The sequence below is a fragment of the Pediculus humanus genome, genomic scaffold, assembly GCF_000006295.1.
Source record: "Pediculus humanus corporis 1103172107443 genomic scaffold, whole genome shotgun sequence".
Taxonomy (NCBI): domain Eukaryota; kingdom Metazoa; phylum Arthropoda; class Insecta; order Psocodea; family Pediculidae; genus Pediculus; species Pediculus humanus.
The window spans coordinates 171,031-185,419 of record NW_002987064.1 but is presented as its reverse complement, the minus strand read 5'-3'; the positions used below and the strand labels follow the sequence as shown (position 1 = coordinate 185,419).

Sequence of the window (14,389 nt, the reverse complement as noted above, 5' to 3'; positions counted from 1 at the left end):
AAAAAAAAAAAAAACAAACGAACGTGAAAATTTTTTTTTTTTAAACAAACGAACGTCTTACTCTGTTCTAAAATAACGACAGAAGTTCTTCCTTCGATTAATAAAACAACAGAAAAAACGATAAAAAAAAACATAAAAGAAAACATTTTTTTATAAACGAACGAAAAAGAATTTTCCAGAAAAGAAAAAGAAAAGAAAATAATTCACTTAACACATTTCACGTTTTAAAACAAAAAACACATTTTTTTTTTTTTTTTTTTGCAAAAACTACGGAAAATTCGCGTTTTTAATATTGATAATGATGATGAATTTAGCGTTAATTTCGATTTGACGACGTTCGAGTATCGACTGTTGATTTTTTATATTATAATAAAATTTTTATTCTCACTTTTTCACCTCGTCTTAAACGCATAACTGAATCGAATACAATTTTGTTACCTTGGATAAGATACAGTCTGTGATTGTTATGATGCTGTCTTCCTTTTTTTTTTTTACTACTACAATGCAGTTTTTTTTTTGTTTTTGTTTTGTTTTAAATGGACAATCAATTTATTTAATAAGCTAAGCATAAACCGAACGAGTAACTCTCTCTCTCTCTCTCTCTCTCTCTCTCTCTCTCTCTCTCTCTCTTCTACTTTAATAACAACACATAATGGTGGTAATTTATGTAAAAAAAAAAAGTAGGAAGTTGCAAATTCCTACCATTCATAGTTTTATTTTATTTTATTTTATTTTGTTCAAGGATTTTCGCGCGTTTTTTTTAATTTTAAATTTCTTGTTTGCATTCCGATTAATCAGAATCTTCTTCGAAATGAAAAAAAAAAAAAAAAAAAAAAAAACGACAGCAATAAACGGTTACTGATCCTTAGAGATGCTGTTTATAAACGTAAACACACACGCGCGTTAATATATAATTAATAACCGAACGCGAACGGACGTTTTTTTTTTATTTTTATTACGTAATAAATTAATAATTTTTTTTCGGTAATGACAAATGTCATCATTATCATCATCATAACCATAATCATAATAATCATCATCATTGAGTGTTGGCGGTTCTACTTCGGTTATTCTTTCGGTTAAGTAAACATTATTTATCCCTGACACGTTTTCCCGGTTTCGTTTCGGATTTTTTTTCTTTCCTTTTAATAAAATTAATAATAATAATAATAATGATAATTAATAAATAATTTTTTTTATTGTATCGATCCGTTCGCCGGGTGATAATTTTCCGGATGTGTGAGAGAGAGAGAGAGAGAGAAAAAAAAAATTTTTTTTTTACCTTCTTCGTATCCAATCGGTTTTCCGTGTATGCATTCGTGTGTTTTTTCATAAACGGAAAAATTCGGATCGAACCTTCTAGATATTTGTCTATCGGTCGTCAATTCGCATATCCTACTCGCATTTGCCAAAATCCTAAAATTTTATTTATGGATTATTAATTAAAAACATAAACAACAACAACAACAACAGCAGAAACGATAAAAAAAACTCAAACACTTTTTATTTTTTATAAATTTTTTCCCCCTACTTTCATTATTATTATTATTATTTTTACAAACGTAATAATAAAAGTAATAAAGGCGAGAGAGTGAGAGAGAGAGGGAGAGAGAGAGAGGAATAAATAAATAATAACTGTTTATTTGGGTTCCTTCTCCCCTCCTCCCTACGACAGCAATTAATTATTTAAATTATAAAAGATTATTATTATTATTATTATCGGGATTAAAAACGTATTAAGATTAAGGTTTTTAAGAAAGATGATTATTACGTAGGTTTAATTTTTACAAATGCCTCCTTAATCCTTTTTTTTTCTCCCTTCCTCCTCCCCCTCCCGCCTCATCCTCCTTTTTTACCCTTTTTATGAATTGTTTAGAGTTGTAACTACAATTTACGAAACGCCATTTTAAAAAAATTTTTTTTTTCTTTTACTCTCAATTCGAATCGGATTACAATTATTAAAAAAAAAAAATCTATTAAATTACTTTCGCCCTTCCCCCCTCCCCCCAATGATAGTTGATAGGGAAAAAAACAAAAAAAAAGTTTTCACAAACGAAAGATATAGAATCTCTATAAAAATTGTTTTTATTAAAAAGTCAATAAACTATAAAAGAATTTCGAAAGGCATTTTTTTTTTTTTTTGTGTACCTCCTTTAAGTACTCATTAAAAAAAAAGGAACCTGATATATATATAGAGAAACGTATTATTATTACCTAATAAAATAGTAATAAAAAATTTGCTAGAGGAAAATTTGAAATAAAAAAAAAAAAACAAAAAAAAAAAAAAATAGAAAATGATAGAGCATTATCATCATCATTATCATTATTATTGACGAGAACGACAAAAACAACAAAAACAAAAACGGAAGAAGCAGAAAAACAAGAAGAGAAAAAAAAATGACGATGATAATAATAATAAATATTAATAAAATATTGAAAAAATTCAAAATATTAAAAGAGGGAGGAAAGGAGTGCGGGGGGTAGGGTGTGTGGGGAAATCCGATGAAAATATCCGCATAACTCTTTTCTTTTCATTTTTCCTTTATGAAAAACTAATAATAATAATAATAATAATAATATTGGGAATGATTTTTTTTTGCATGCACTATAGGAGGGAAAAAAATTTTTACCTACCCGTAACCGAAAAATGTACATTTATATATTTTACATTGTTCTTCGCAACCTTTTATATTATTTTGTTCTACGATTCTTGTTACCGTGTGTGCAATCAATCTTTCGTTTGTCGATATCCTTAAAAAACAAACTGGAAACAAAACAAAAAAAAATGGAAAATTCTAGAAAGAAAATCTCCGGTTCGGTTTGAATTTTCCATCCACCCTCCCATCGTAGGGGGTACTACCTACAATTTTGTTGCGAAGAAATTTCCATCGTGTGATTAACATCGCTCGATGATGTTACCCTTAACAATGTTGTTGTTGTTGTTATTATTATTATCATAAAGAATAACATTTCACGATTTTTTTTTTATCAATGTTATTTTTATAATAATAATAATAATAATAATAGTAAAAAAAATTTAATACAATTTTTTAATTACTGGGTTGGTTATTCAATACAAAAGTTATGTAAAAAAAAAAAAAAAAAAAAAAGTTCGCACGCACTCGTGCTTGACGAAAAGACACGTTAATTGAATAATAATAATAATAATGATAATAATAATTCGATGATAAGAGAATAAATTTTTACAATAATGTTATCATTGTTCTTATGATGAATCACAAAAAAAATATTTATATTTATATATATATTGTAATTCTTATTAATAACTTAATAAAAACAAAACATATTCACTTTAAACAAACAAACAAACGCAACAACACAACATTTAAATCCGCACGCGGAAAATAAGAAAACGAAAAAAAAAAACACGCGGTTGTCTTGTTTGTAAGAAACCCCGTTTGTTTGGATTCGTCTTAGGTACTCGTGAAAATGAAGATGTTTGAATGTTGTCGACACGGGTGTACCCTCGTAAACGATGCCCGGAGGTCCGGTTTTTCTCTCATTATAATTGGCGAATTATTATTATTATTATTATTATTTTCTTTTTTTTTTTTTTTTTCGCTGTGAGAATTTTACTCAATGCGAAGAAGTTAAAAATTAATCTTGACCAAGGTCGTATAACAGGAATAACCTCGAGTAATTTGCGGTCCTTATCCTACCTACCTACCTACCTAACTATCCGGCCTCCCTACTTCCCCCTACTTCCTTAGAAGACCCCTCCCCCCCTCGTAAGAATTCCCCCCACGATGATACTCGACGTAAAGATTTGTCGTTTATTTTTACGATTTTATTTATAAATATATTATCATTCACTGTTATTATTAATTACTCGACTTTTTTTTTTTTTTAATGTTTTCTCACGTGACGTGACGTAGAAGAAGAAGAACTTTTTTTTTTTATTGTAAATCGGAAAGGAGGGAACGGGGGGAGGGAGAGGGAAAGAGGGAGGGAGAAAAAAAGCACTTTAACTAAAAAAACAAACTCATTTTTTTTTTTTCGTTAATACAAAGTAATTTTTATTAACGTCATGAACGAATACTGTCATCATCATCATCATCATCATTATTATTATTATTATTGTTTAATAGTGAGATCGACCTTAGCTAATGATAATTGTTTAACTCAAAAGAATAAATTATTTTTAATCTCATTAAAAAAAAAAAAAAAAAAATTACCGCTTAATGAGATCGTTAAAAATAATTTTTTTTTATTACTTTTGTAGTGTGTGTGAGTGCGTGTGCATGTGCGCATGTGTGCGTGTGCGTGTGTCGGTACAAAATTTAAATTGTCATGCTAATAAAATCGTTTAATTTTTTTTTTTAAAAATGCTTTTACACCTGATTATTTTTTAATTAGCAAAAAAAAAACTTGTTAAATGATAATAATAATAAATATGTTTTGTCGGTCGATCAAAATAATAAAAATAGTGTAGGAGGAGAGAGAGAGACAGAGAGAGAGAGAGGAAGAAAAAAAATAAAGCGTAACGAGAGAGAGAGAGAGAGAGAGAATTTTAAATGGAACAAATTGCATAAAATTAGTATATTATAGACGAGGTGGAAAAAGAGGCTCGGGAGAAGGGTGAGGAGGAGAAGGGGAGGTGAGGGGGAGGGAAAAATATATATTTAAATTTAACCTGTTAATGTAACCGACCGTTAGCGGTGGTGGCAAAATAGTGTTTAATTATATTCGCGGATGTTTTTTTTATGTCTTAAATGAGTTTGTGTATATACGATCATTGATGTAGCAAGGTTTTTTTTTTTTTTTTATTTAACTTCTTCCTGCAATTTGTGCATGCGCACACGTACGCGCACACACACACTCGCACACACGCACTCGCACACACGTATAAAAAACATTTGACAAAGGAAAATCAAATTTTATACCGTTTGTTTTTCCAAGTCCTTGAAAAAAAAAAAAAAAAAATTAGGTTATGACCCGAGTCGGAAGGTATTTGAGGTTGAAGGTACCTTGATAAAAAGATAACGTTTGATAAAATGTTGGTACGAATGGAGGAGGCGTTACTATTTTCTGTTGGAATAAAAAAGGGATTTCATTTCCGGTTTTTCTTTTTATGAATCCTCTTTTTTTTTTTTTTTTTTTTTTTTAAAAAATGAGGGAAAGTAAAATTAAATTTAAATTTAAATTTTTTTTTTTTTACAAGTTTTGGTTCGTTGAATTGATGATGAATGATTTTGTTGTTGTTGTTGTTGTTGTTGCAGGGTGGGAAGCGAGGGAGGCAGGGGGTGGGAAGGAAAATTTCAATTTCTTTGATCAAACTTTATATATTTTTTGTAACGTTACGGATTATTTACGCTTCCTGGTTATGATAAATTATAAATCAGTGATTTTTTAAAAAATAATTAAAAAAATGATGATAATGATAAAAGTTTCGAAATGGTTTTTCTTTTTTTTCGGAAAAACTAAAAAATTTTCCGGGTCATTTAAAAAAAAAAAAAAAAAATTAAATCGATCGAATCACCTGCAACAATAATTTTTAATTTTTTCTTTTTCAGTTTGTAGCAATCAAGAATGATTTTTTTTTAAAAAACATATTGTGTTTGTTTCACGGTAGAAATAAATATAAAATAAAAATCGGCCATGATTATTATAATTACGTCATCATCATCATCATCATCGTGGTGGTGGTGGTAAAGAAAAAAAATTTTTTTTTTTGCGAATTGGGCATCGTAATAATGGTTAACATGGTTCCTGAGTCTCATCCAAGGATATTCTTATTTTACGTCATTTATTAAATAATCTCTCAGCCGAAACTTTATTAAGAATAATAATAATAATAATAATAATAATAATAATAATAATAATAATAATAATAATAATAATAATAATAATTCAGGTTTTAAAGTTTATTTACTATGAAATAAACAATCATTATTAATTTTTAAAAAACAAACGAAACTAAAAAAAAATTATGTTTTATCATAACGTTTAATTTTTAAATTATTAAAATGAAATGACGTTAATGCTTTTAGGGGGGGGGGAGGGGAAAAGGTACGAAAATTTATAGTTTCATTGTTTAACAATAAATAGTAAACATTAAATCATTTCCTTTTTTTTAAAAAAAAAAAAAAAAAAAAAAAAAACATTTAAACATTAAAAGGCATTAAAAACAAAAAACAATTTGACTTTTAAATATTCGCGAATAAAAATTAAAATTTTTTTTTTTAAACAATTATTTAACATATTTTATATAAATAAGTAACTTCCGGTTAAGGAATAGTTTGAGTAACGTTTGACGTAACAAATTTTATTATAAACGAAAACTACCCCGAGTAACAAAGAAAACAAAACCGGAAACTCACTTTGTAAATTAAACGAAAACTAAAACGTAAATTCGAATAAAAATATTAGGAAGACAACCGGACGACCATCTTGGAGATTTTTGTACCAGGAACGACAAAACAACCGGAAAAAAAAAAAAAATTTTTTTTTCCTTGTTTTGTTTTCTTTTTTTCTTTTCTATTTTCCTTTTTCTTCTTAGTTTCGTTACAAACGAAGAAGAATGTAAATTAAATGGGTGAATTAATGTTTTTATTTTTTTTAAACGGTTTTTACGTTAACAATTTGAATAATTGAGTAAAAGTGTTAAAATTTAAATATTTATCAACAAATAATAACAAAATGGAAAAGTTTTTTTTAAAAAAATAAAGCATAAAACAAAAAATTTTCATCAAATATGATTAAGAAAAACAAGAATCCGCCATATTTGATTTTTAATTTTCATTAGAAATTTAATATGAATGACGACAGTGCTGACATCTATTAAACAAATTATTAATTAATACATTTTCATCAACGGTTAAATTTGAATAGTTTTTCCAAAATAACAATAAGAAAAACTTTTTAATAATTATTTAAATAAATAAATATAAATAAAATGTTTAGTGTGTGTGGTGATAAATAGGGTTTAATTAAAAACGAAATAAAAATAATAATAATTATTATTAATAAATTATTTAAATAAATAAAACGGAAAAGTTGTTTTTTTGTCGGTTAAAATTGTATTTATGAAACGAACTTTTTTTTTTTACGTACCTACCGTTACTTAATCGAATATAATAATAATAATTTTTAGTATAATAAAATATTAAAATGATTTTACGAATAAAATAATAATAATAATAATAATGGATTCAAAAGAAAAGCCACAATTCTCAAAAAAAAAATAATAATGATAATTTTTTATTTTTAAAACTCCCTTTAGTAACATTTTAAAAAAAAATTTTTTTTTTCGTAAAACGATAAATTATAAAGAATAATATAAGTTGAATAAATAATAGAAGAACAAAAAAAAAAAGAGGAGGAGGAGGAAAGGAGAGGATGAAAGAAGAAAGAAAAAAAGAAACCTAAAAAGTTTTTTTTTTTTTTTGTAAATTCATGTAGGTCAAACATTAAAATTCATGGATAAATAATTTTCATTTGGATTTTCCAAACTCTAGAAAAAAAGGGAAAAGGTCGTAGAAATCCGACAGTAGAGTTTGAACACGCAATCAGAAATTTCTAAAAAAAAATAAAAAAAAAATTTTTTTTTTCCATAACGTATTCGTATATCCCACGGTTAATAACGTTTAAAGATAAATTTTTACGTTAGAAAAAAAAAAACAAACGGTTTTTTATTTATTTATTTATTTATTTGTGGTTTTTGTGAAATTTTTCATGTCGGAATAATTTTTTTTTTTTGACTGAAAATTAATATTAAAAAAAAACAAAAATAATAAAAACAACAGAATGTTTTGTTTGAAACTTTTGTGGATTCGTTCAAATATAATTATCATTATTATTTTTTTATTATGTTTTCTCGAAAGGAAAAACAATTATGTTAAATGTGCTAAAAATCCAAGGGATCCACCAATGGTTAACATACCTGGTCAGGGTGTCGTCACTGGAAAAGAAGTTGTCATATCCAGAGCAAAAGCATTTTTATATTTAGGAATTCCATATGCTCAACCTCCTATCGGTGATTTAAGGTAATTTTTAACCTAATAATAATAATAATAAATTTAAATAATAATAATAATATTTTGCAAAAAAAAAAATCGATATGGAAACGATGAGGAAAAGGTGAAGAATTTTAGTTTTTTTTTTTTTTTTATACTATTGTGAACGAGGAATAAATTTTTTTTTTTTGTTTCTGTTGGAAAATTTTCAGATTTGCTCCCCCGAAAACGGAATTACCATCTTGGACGGAAATAAAAAATGCAACGGAATTTTCACCGGCTTGTTTACAAAGTAAAACGCATTTTCAAGAACGGGACAGACTTTTTACTAATTTGATACCGGATATACAATACAGCGAAGATTGCCTTTATTTAAATTTATTTATACCTGATGGTAAGACATTTTATTTTATTTTAACAAAAAAAAAAAAAAAATTATTATAATGAACCGTTATTCGATAAAAAAAAATTCGTTTGGAAAATTTATATGTATGATATTTGCACGAACGAGTTAGAAATGAGGATGGGGGGGCTGTTAAATCGGGGATAACGACGATGATTATTATTACGAACGTGATGGGTGATGGTGGTGATGATGGTGATGATGATGATGATTACGATAACGGTGTTGGAAAAATAAGCAATAATTTTCCACAAAAAAAAAAAAAAAAAAGTGTTACGTATACATGTAAAAATGACTTTCGGTGAGGTCAAGAACACAAAAGAAAAACCTCCTACCGTTTATAAAGAATTTTATTTTTTGCCCTTGAGTTCACAATCAATAAGAGACCTTAAAAGAAAAAAAAAAAATTTTTTGTTTGAAATTATACACATTTCGCCGAATAATTTTCTTCTTATTTTTTTTTTCGGTTATTTTCAAATATATACTGTTATCAAGGTTATGAAATAAAATAGAAATTTCTAGAAAGAGGGATGTTTTGTTTTCGATACATAAATTTGATTCGAAATTATAAATCACATACGAATTCAAAAAGTTTTTTTTTTTTTTTTTGTTTCTATTTATTTTATATATAATTTTATAAGATTTGATGATGGAAGGATGGCGTTAAAAAACCTTTTTCGTGATTTTAAGTAATTAACAACCTTAAGGTTGGAAAATTAAAGTTTTTACACAGCGTTTGTAAAAAACATGTTTATATTAACATTTATTGGACTTTAAATAAAATTCATGACTTAAATAAACGTGATTAAATAAAAAAATAATAATAATTTTAATTTTAGGTTATAAATTAAAAATTATTATTATTACTATTACCGCCTCCGCCGTCGCCTCGTAATCATCATCATCATCATCGTTATTATTAATAATATTATTATTTATCGATAATTTTTTTTATTTTACTACATTTAAAAAAATTTTTTTTTAGGATAAAAAGGTTTTGTTATAAATTCCGACAACATAAAATAAAAATAAAAAGGTCATGGCTAAAAATTTTGTTCATTATTATTATTATTATTATTTTAAATAAAAAATAAATAAAAATAATAATAATAATAATAATAATAATTCGTTGAATTTATTGAGCCAACCACGCAAGGTAAAAAGTTTTAAACACGCATACATTTTTTGTACGTATAAAGTTTTTTTTTTTTGTAACGTTAAAAAAAAAAAAATAATAATAATAATAATATTGGATGTAATAATATACATACGTATAAAAAAAATAAAGAGAGAGAAAGAGAAAGAGGGAGTGAGTGAGAGAGAGAGAGAGATATGGGATATTAAAAGTTAAATATTTCAAAAATTGTTATTGAAATTTTTCGATAATCGATGATTTATTTATTTATTTACTTTTTTTTTTTTTTTAATCTGATATATACGGAATATCAGTTTTTTTTTTTTTAATAAATTTAAATAAATAAATAAAACTTTTATCCCGACCTTTTTTTTTTTTATAAAAAAAATTTTCTTCATCCCGTTTTTTAAACAAAAAAGAAAAAAAATAAGGAATTTGTTTAACAAAAAGCATAATAAGAAAATTACAGGCGTTTGTTTATTTTTTTTTTTTTTTTGCAGGAGCCAAACCTAGCGATGGTTGGCCGGTCATGCTGTGGTTTCATCCCGGTAATTTGAGCAACGGAGCTTCAATATTTTGGGATGGTTCTATATTCGCCATACGTCAAAAAGTAATTTTTTTCCTCTATTTGTTAATTATTTTAAATATTAATTAATAAAATTTTGGGTTTTTTTTTTTTGGCAAATCGTTGTTATTAATCAAATTATGATGTTTAAAAAAAAACCAATTTAAAAATGATTTTTAATATTTTTTTTTACGCTCTAATGATTTTTTTTTTAGATTTTACGTAGTCAATACGTAAATTTAAAACCCATAATTAATAAACAACAAAAACAACAACAAAACACTAATTACATAATGTTTTATTAATTAATTTTTGCTCGAATTATTTTTTTAAATAAAATTGTATATGTTAACGTAACTTTTTAATACTTTTACACATAATAAATGTATCGCGTTTATTTTTTTTTTTACACCTGAAGGAAATTATATCGTTCGTCGTAGTTTTACAAAACAAACAAACAAAAAAAATCAAACGGGGGAAAAAATATATATAAAGAGAGGGGGAGAGAGAGAGAGAGAGAGAGAGAGAGAGATAGCCGGAGGTAACAATTTCTCTTGATTACGACGGGAAAAAAAAAAAATATATACTTTTTTTTTCAATCGGGAGTTATTGTTTGATTATCGATCTACTACTACGTTAAAAAATTAATTTGACTAATTGAATAAGTGATGGTTGAATATTAAATAAAATTTTTTAATTAAAAAAAAAAATTTTTTTTTTTATTATTATTTTCAGTTCGGAAAATAAATTTTACGAGAAAACATGTCGAGGTTGTGATATTAATTTAATTATAACTGTCATTATAGGTAATAGTGGTGACAGCGTCTTATCGTCTTAACGTGTTTGGATTTTTCACAACAAATGATAACGTGGCTCCAGGTAATTTAGGACTTTTAGATCAGGTTGCAGTTTTAGATTGGATTATGAATAAAATATCCGCATTCGGTGGATCGTCGTCGAACGTCGTTCTCTGCGGTCACGGAGCCGGAGGTATGAGCGTGGGTCTTCACATGGTATCACCATTATCAAGGGGAAAATTTCATAAAGCCATTGCCATGAGTTCCAAGGGAATAATAACAAAATCCGTTAAATCCCGTGAAATAATGGAATCGTATAAATACGAATTGGCGGAAATATTTGCATGCGCAACGAAAAGTCCACTTTTGGTATCGTGTTTGAGAAGATTACCAGGAGAATACATATTGGAACACGCATCTAATTTATTAGATTTATTCGGACCCGTCATTGATGTCGATTATGCAAATAATTCAAAATCTTTCCTTCCGGACGATCCGGAAAATCTATTGAAAAATGGAGAATTCGTTAATGTTCCATTGCTTTTGGGGTACTCGCAAATGGAAGATGCGTTGAATTTACTTCAATCCAATGAAAATTTAGATTACGGTTTGTCATGGGACGATTTGAACATGTTCGTTTCGGAAACTGTGGAAAATGACATTGAATACAATAACGTGAACGATTCTTGCATTGAAGAATTAGCATCGTTGCATTTGAAAGACACGGTTATGTTTTACTACACTCCCAGACCTCTGTCCAACGATTTGACATTATTAAGAGATAAATACATAAGTCTATTAACGGAAAAATTTTACGGTTCGGGTACTTATTTCCTCGCATCTATGGTATCTCAGACGAGAAAATCAGATGTTTACGTTTATAGGTTCGATTATAAAATCAAAACGGATAATGCGGTAACACTACCGAAGGGAGCTAATAGGTTACCCAATTGGATAACGGCTCCCCATCAATTCGATCTTCCTTTCATATGGGGAATGCCATATTGGAATCAAATAAAATCCGGCGTCACTTGGAACAGCGCTGATAAAAAAATGTCCGACGTTATGTTAACGCTTTGGGGTAATTTTGTCAAATACGGTAATCCGACACATTCGAATATTAATTTAAAATGGGATGTTTTTCAAGACAATATATCGACGATAATGATATTAGATAGGAATTCAAATGTGAGTGACGTAAATATATTCGATTATAAGGCGTTCGAATTTTGGAATAATTATTATCCGAAAGTATGGAATATATTACTTCAAGGATGTAACATGACGAGTAATGGAATTTCATCACGTGATTTTTTCCCATCAAAATTTAATTATCATTATTATTTTTTATTTATTTATCATATTTTTTTTTTGATTAATTAATTTTTTTTTTTTTGTTTTTGCTTTTAAAATTTTGTATAAAAAAAAAAAATTAAAATTTAATTTCAAAATAATAATAAAAAAATATTACGATGTAATTTTATTATTATTATTATTAACAAGATTATTATTTATATAATAATAAATATATATTAATATTTTTAAATAATATTAAAAGACGAAAAAAATTTTTTTTTATCGATAATAAAGTAATAATAATAATTTCCTTTATTTTAAAAATATTTAAAAAAAAAAAACGATTTTTAAATTATTAAAACGTTTTTTTTTTTTTTAAATTGGCGACAAAATTTAAAAACGTTTTTATTATTGTCGCGAGAGATCATGCGCGTCAATAATGTTTCCATTTTCCGCCGACAGATGTCTTCGTTTGGAAAATAAACGTTAAACGCTTTGATTCAGTTACGTGAACGCCCTCGTTAAGTGATCGTTATTTTATTTAAACGTTCGCGACGTTCGATTTCATTTTATTCAAAAAACAAAAACCATTTTCTTTTTCTTTTTTTATTTTTTTTTTTGTGGATAATCGTTGCGTTTAGTATTATAACGGAAATACGACATCGTGTTGTTGAGTGTATAACAAAAAGTAAAAGTACCAACAACACAAAAAAAAAAACAAAATGTCGACGGATATTTTACGTTACGCGACATTTTTTCAATTTTTCTTTTTATTTTATTTGAAATATAATTAATTTAAATTATATTTTTTAATGTAATTAGTGAAGTGAATAAATAATAAGTTTTTTTTGTGATTTCTTTTTTTTTTTTTGTTTTTTTAAATAATAATTTTAAGTTTTTTTCTTTAATAAATAAATAATTAAGAGAAAAACTTTATTATGTGACCGGTGTCGTCGTTGTCGTAGTAATAATAATAATAATAACCAAATAGTTAGTTTTTTTGTGTCGGAATCATGTTGTGGTTTAGATTAGTTATGTTTTTTTTGACAATATCAAAAGCTTTTTTAAGAGCTGCCACGTGTATGCAGTTACCAAACATACATTGGAATTCAACAAATCCTATGTAAGCACACAAATCATTATTATTATCATTATTATTATTATGGTTTTTTTTTTTTGTATGGGAAAAACATCATTGTGTTATTATGTTATGAAAAATCCATTCACGAAAAGTTTTTAAACTTTCCCGCGCGTTCGTTTTCGATTATTCTAAAACCGCTTTTATTATTATTATTCTTACAATAAAGTATTTTTAAACTCTCTCTCTCTCTCTCTCTCTCTCTTGTAGTCATATTTTTAAAAAAAAAAATTAATGAGCGGTTGTTATTCTCCCCCTCCTCCTCCTTCTTCTTCTTCCTCCGTATAATAATTATTATGGCAATATTTAATAAAATTAAGAGCCTTTTTTCTCTCTCTCTCTCTCCTCTCTCTCTGATCATTTAATTACTTACTCTTCTTTAATGGCGGATCCTCTCACTCGTCGACGATGGATCCACCACCGCCGACGCCACCGCCACTGCCGCTTTCAAGAGGTTTTTAACTAAATTAAATATTGTATACATATATATATATATATAACGCATTGTTGGATATTTATGTATGTACTTCTTTCAAAAAAAAAAAAAAACCGTTTTTTTTTTTGCAAATGGCGGCCGCTTTTTTATTTTTTATTTTTTATTTTCAAGTATTTATAATTTATTGAAATAACGAACTGTTAAAAAAAAATTTTTTTTTTTTTTTTTTTTTCTGGTTTAATGAATGATGGAAAATTTAATTAAGCCATTTATGGTCATTTGTGTGTGGTGAAGTTTTTTTAAATTGTCCCCCCTCTTCCTCTCCCCGCGCTTTCGTCATACTCCCCAACGTTTTAAACAATTATTCGTTCGAGTGATTATTATTATTTTTTAAAAAATATTAAAAAAAAAAAATAATGATAATGGAAAGGAGTGAGTGGGTGAGTGTGTGCGTGTGACGTATTCGAATGTTTGTTAAGTTGCCTTTCGAAAACAAACGAACAAACAAACAATTTAAAAAAAAAAAGAAGAAATTATTATTATTATTTTCATACCTGTTTAAATTATTCGATTCGTAATCGATAAATCATCAAAGGTTAAATCGAACAAACAAACAAACAATTTTTTTTTTGGTTTAATACCA

At 26.6% G+C, this 14,389-nt stretch overlaps 2 protein-coding genes across 2 annotated transcripts; one reads left to right on the top strand and one right to left on the bottom strand.

Moving 5' to 3' along the window:
* Positions 1–790: 790 nt before the first annotated feature.
* On the bottom strand, positions 791–2,958 carry Phum_PHUM090340 (uncharacterized protein; the record flags this gene model as incomplete). The annotated part of the gene is made up of 5 exons (XM_002423817.1): positions 791–804; positions 1,020–1,142; positions 1,283–1,416; positions 2,635–2,751; positions 2,861–2,958. 5 exons carry the CDS (start codon positions 2,956–2,958, stop codon positions 791–793), a joined length of 486 nt encoding a protein of 161 aa, XP_002423862.1.
* Positions 2,959–7,767: 4,809 nt separating this feature from the next.
* On the top strand, positions 7,768–12,259 carry Phum_PHUM090330 (carboxylesterase 3 precursor, putative; the record flags this gene model as incomplete). The annotated part of the gene is given in 6 exon segments (XM_002423816.1): positions 7,768–8,006; positions 8,189–8,370; positions 10,018–10,098; positions 10,815–10,843; positions 10,886–11,791; positions 11,807–12,259. The coding sequence occupies 6 exon segments, from the start codon at positions 7,768–7,770 to the stop codon at positions 12,257–12,259; spliced, it is 1,890 nt and encodes a 629-aa protein (XP_002423861.1).
* Between the last annotated feature and the right edge of the window lie 2,130 nt (positions 12,260–14,389).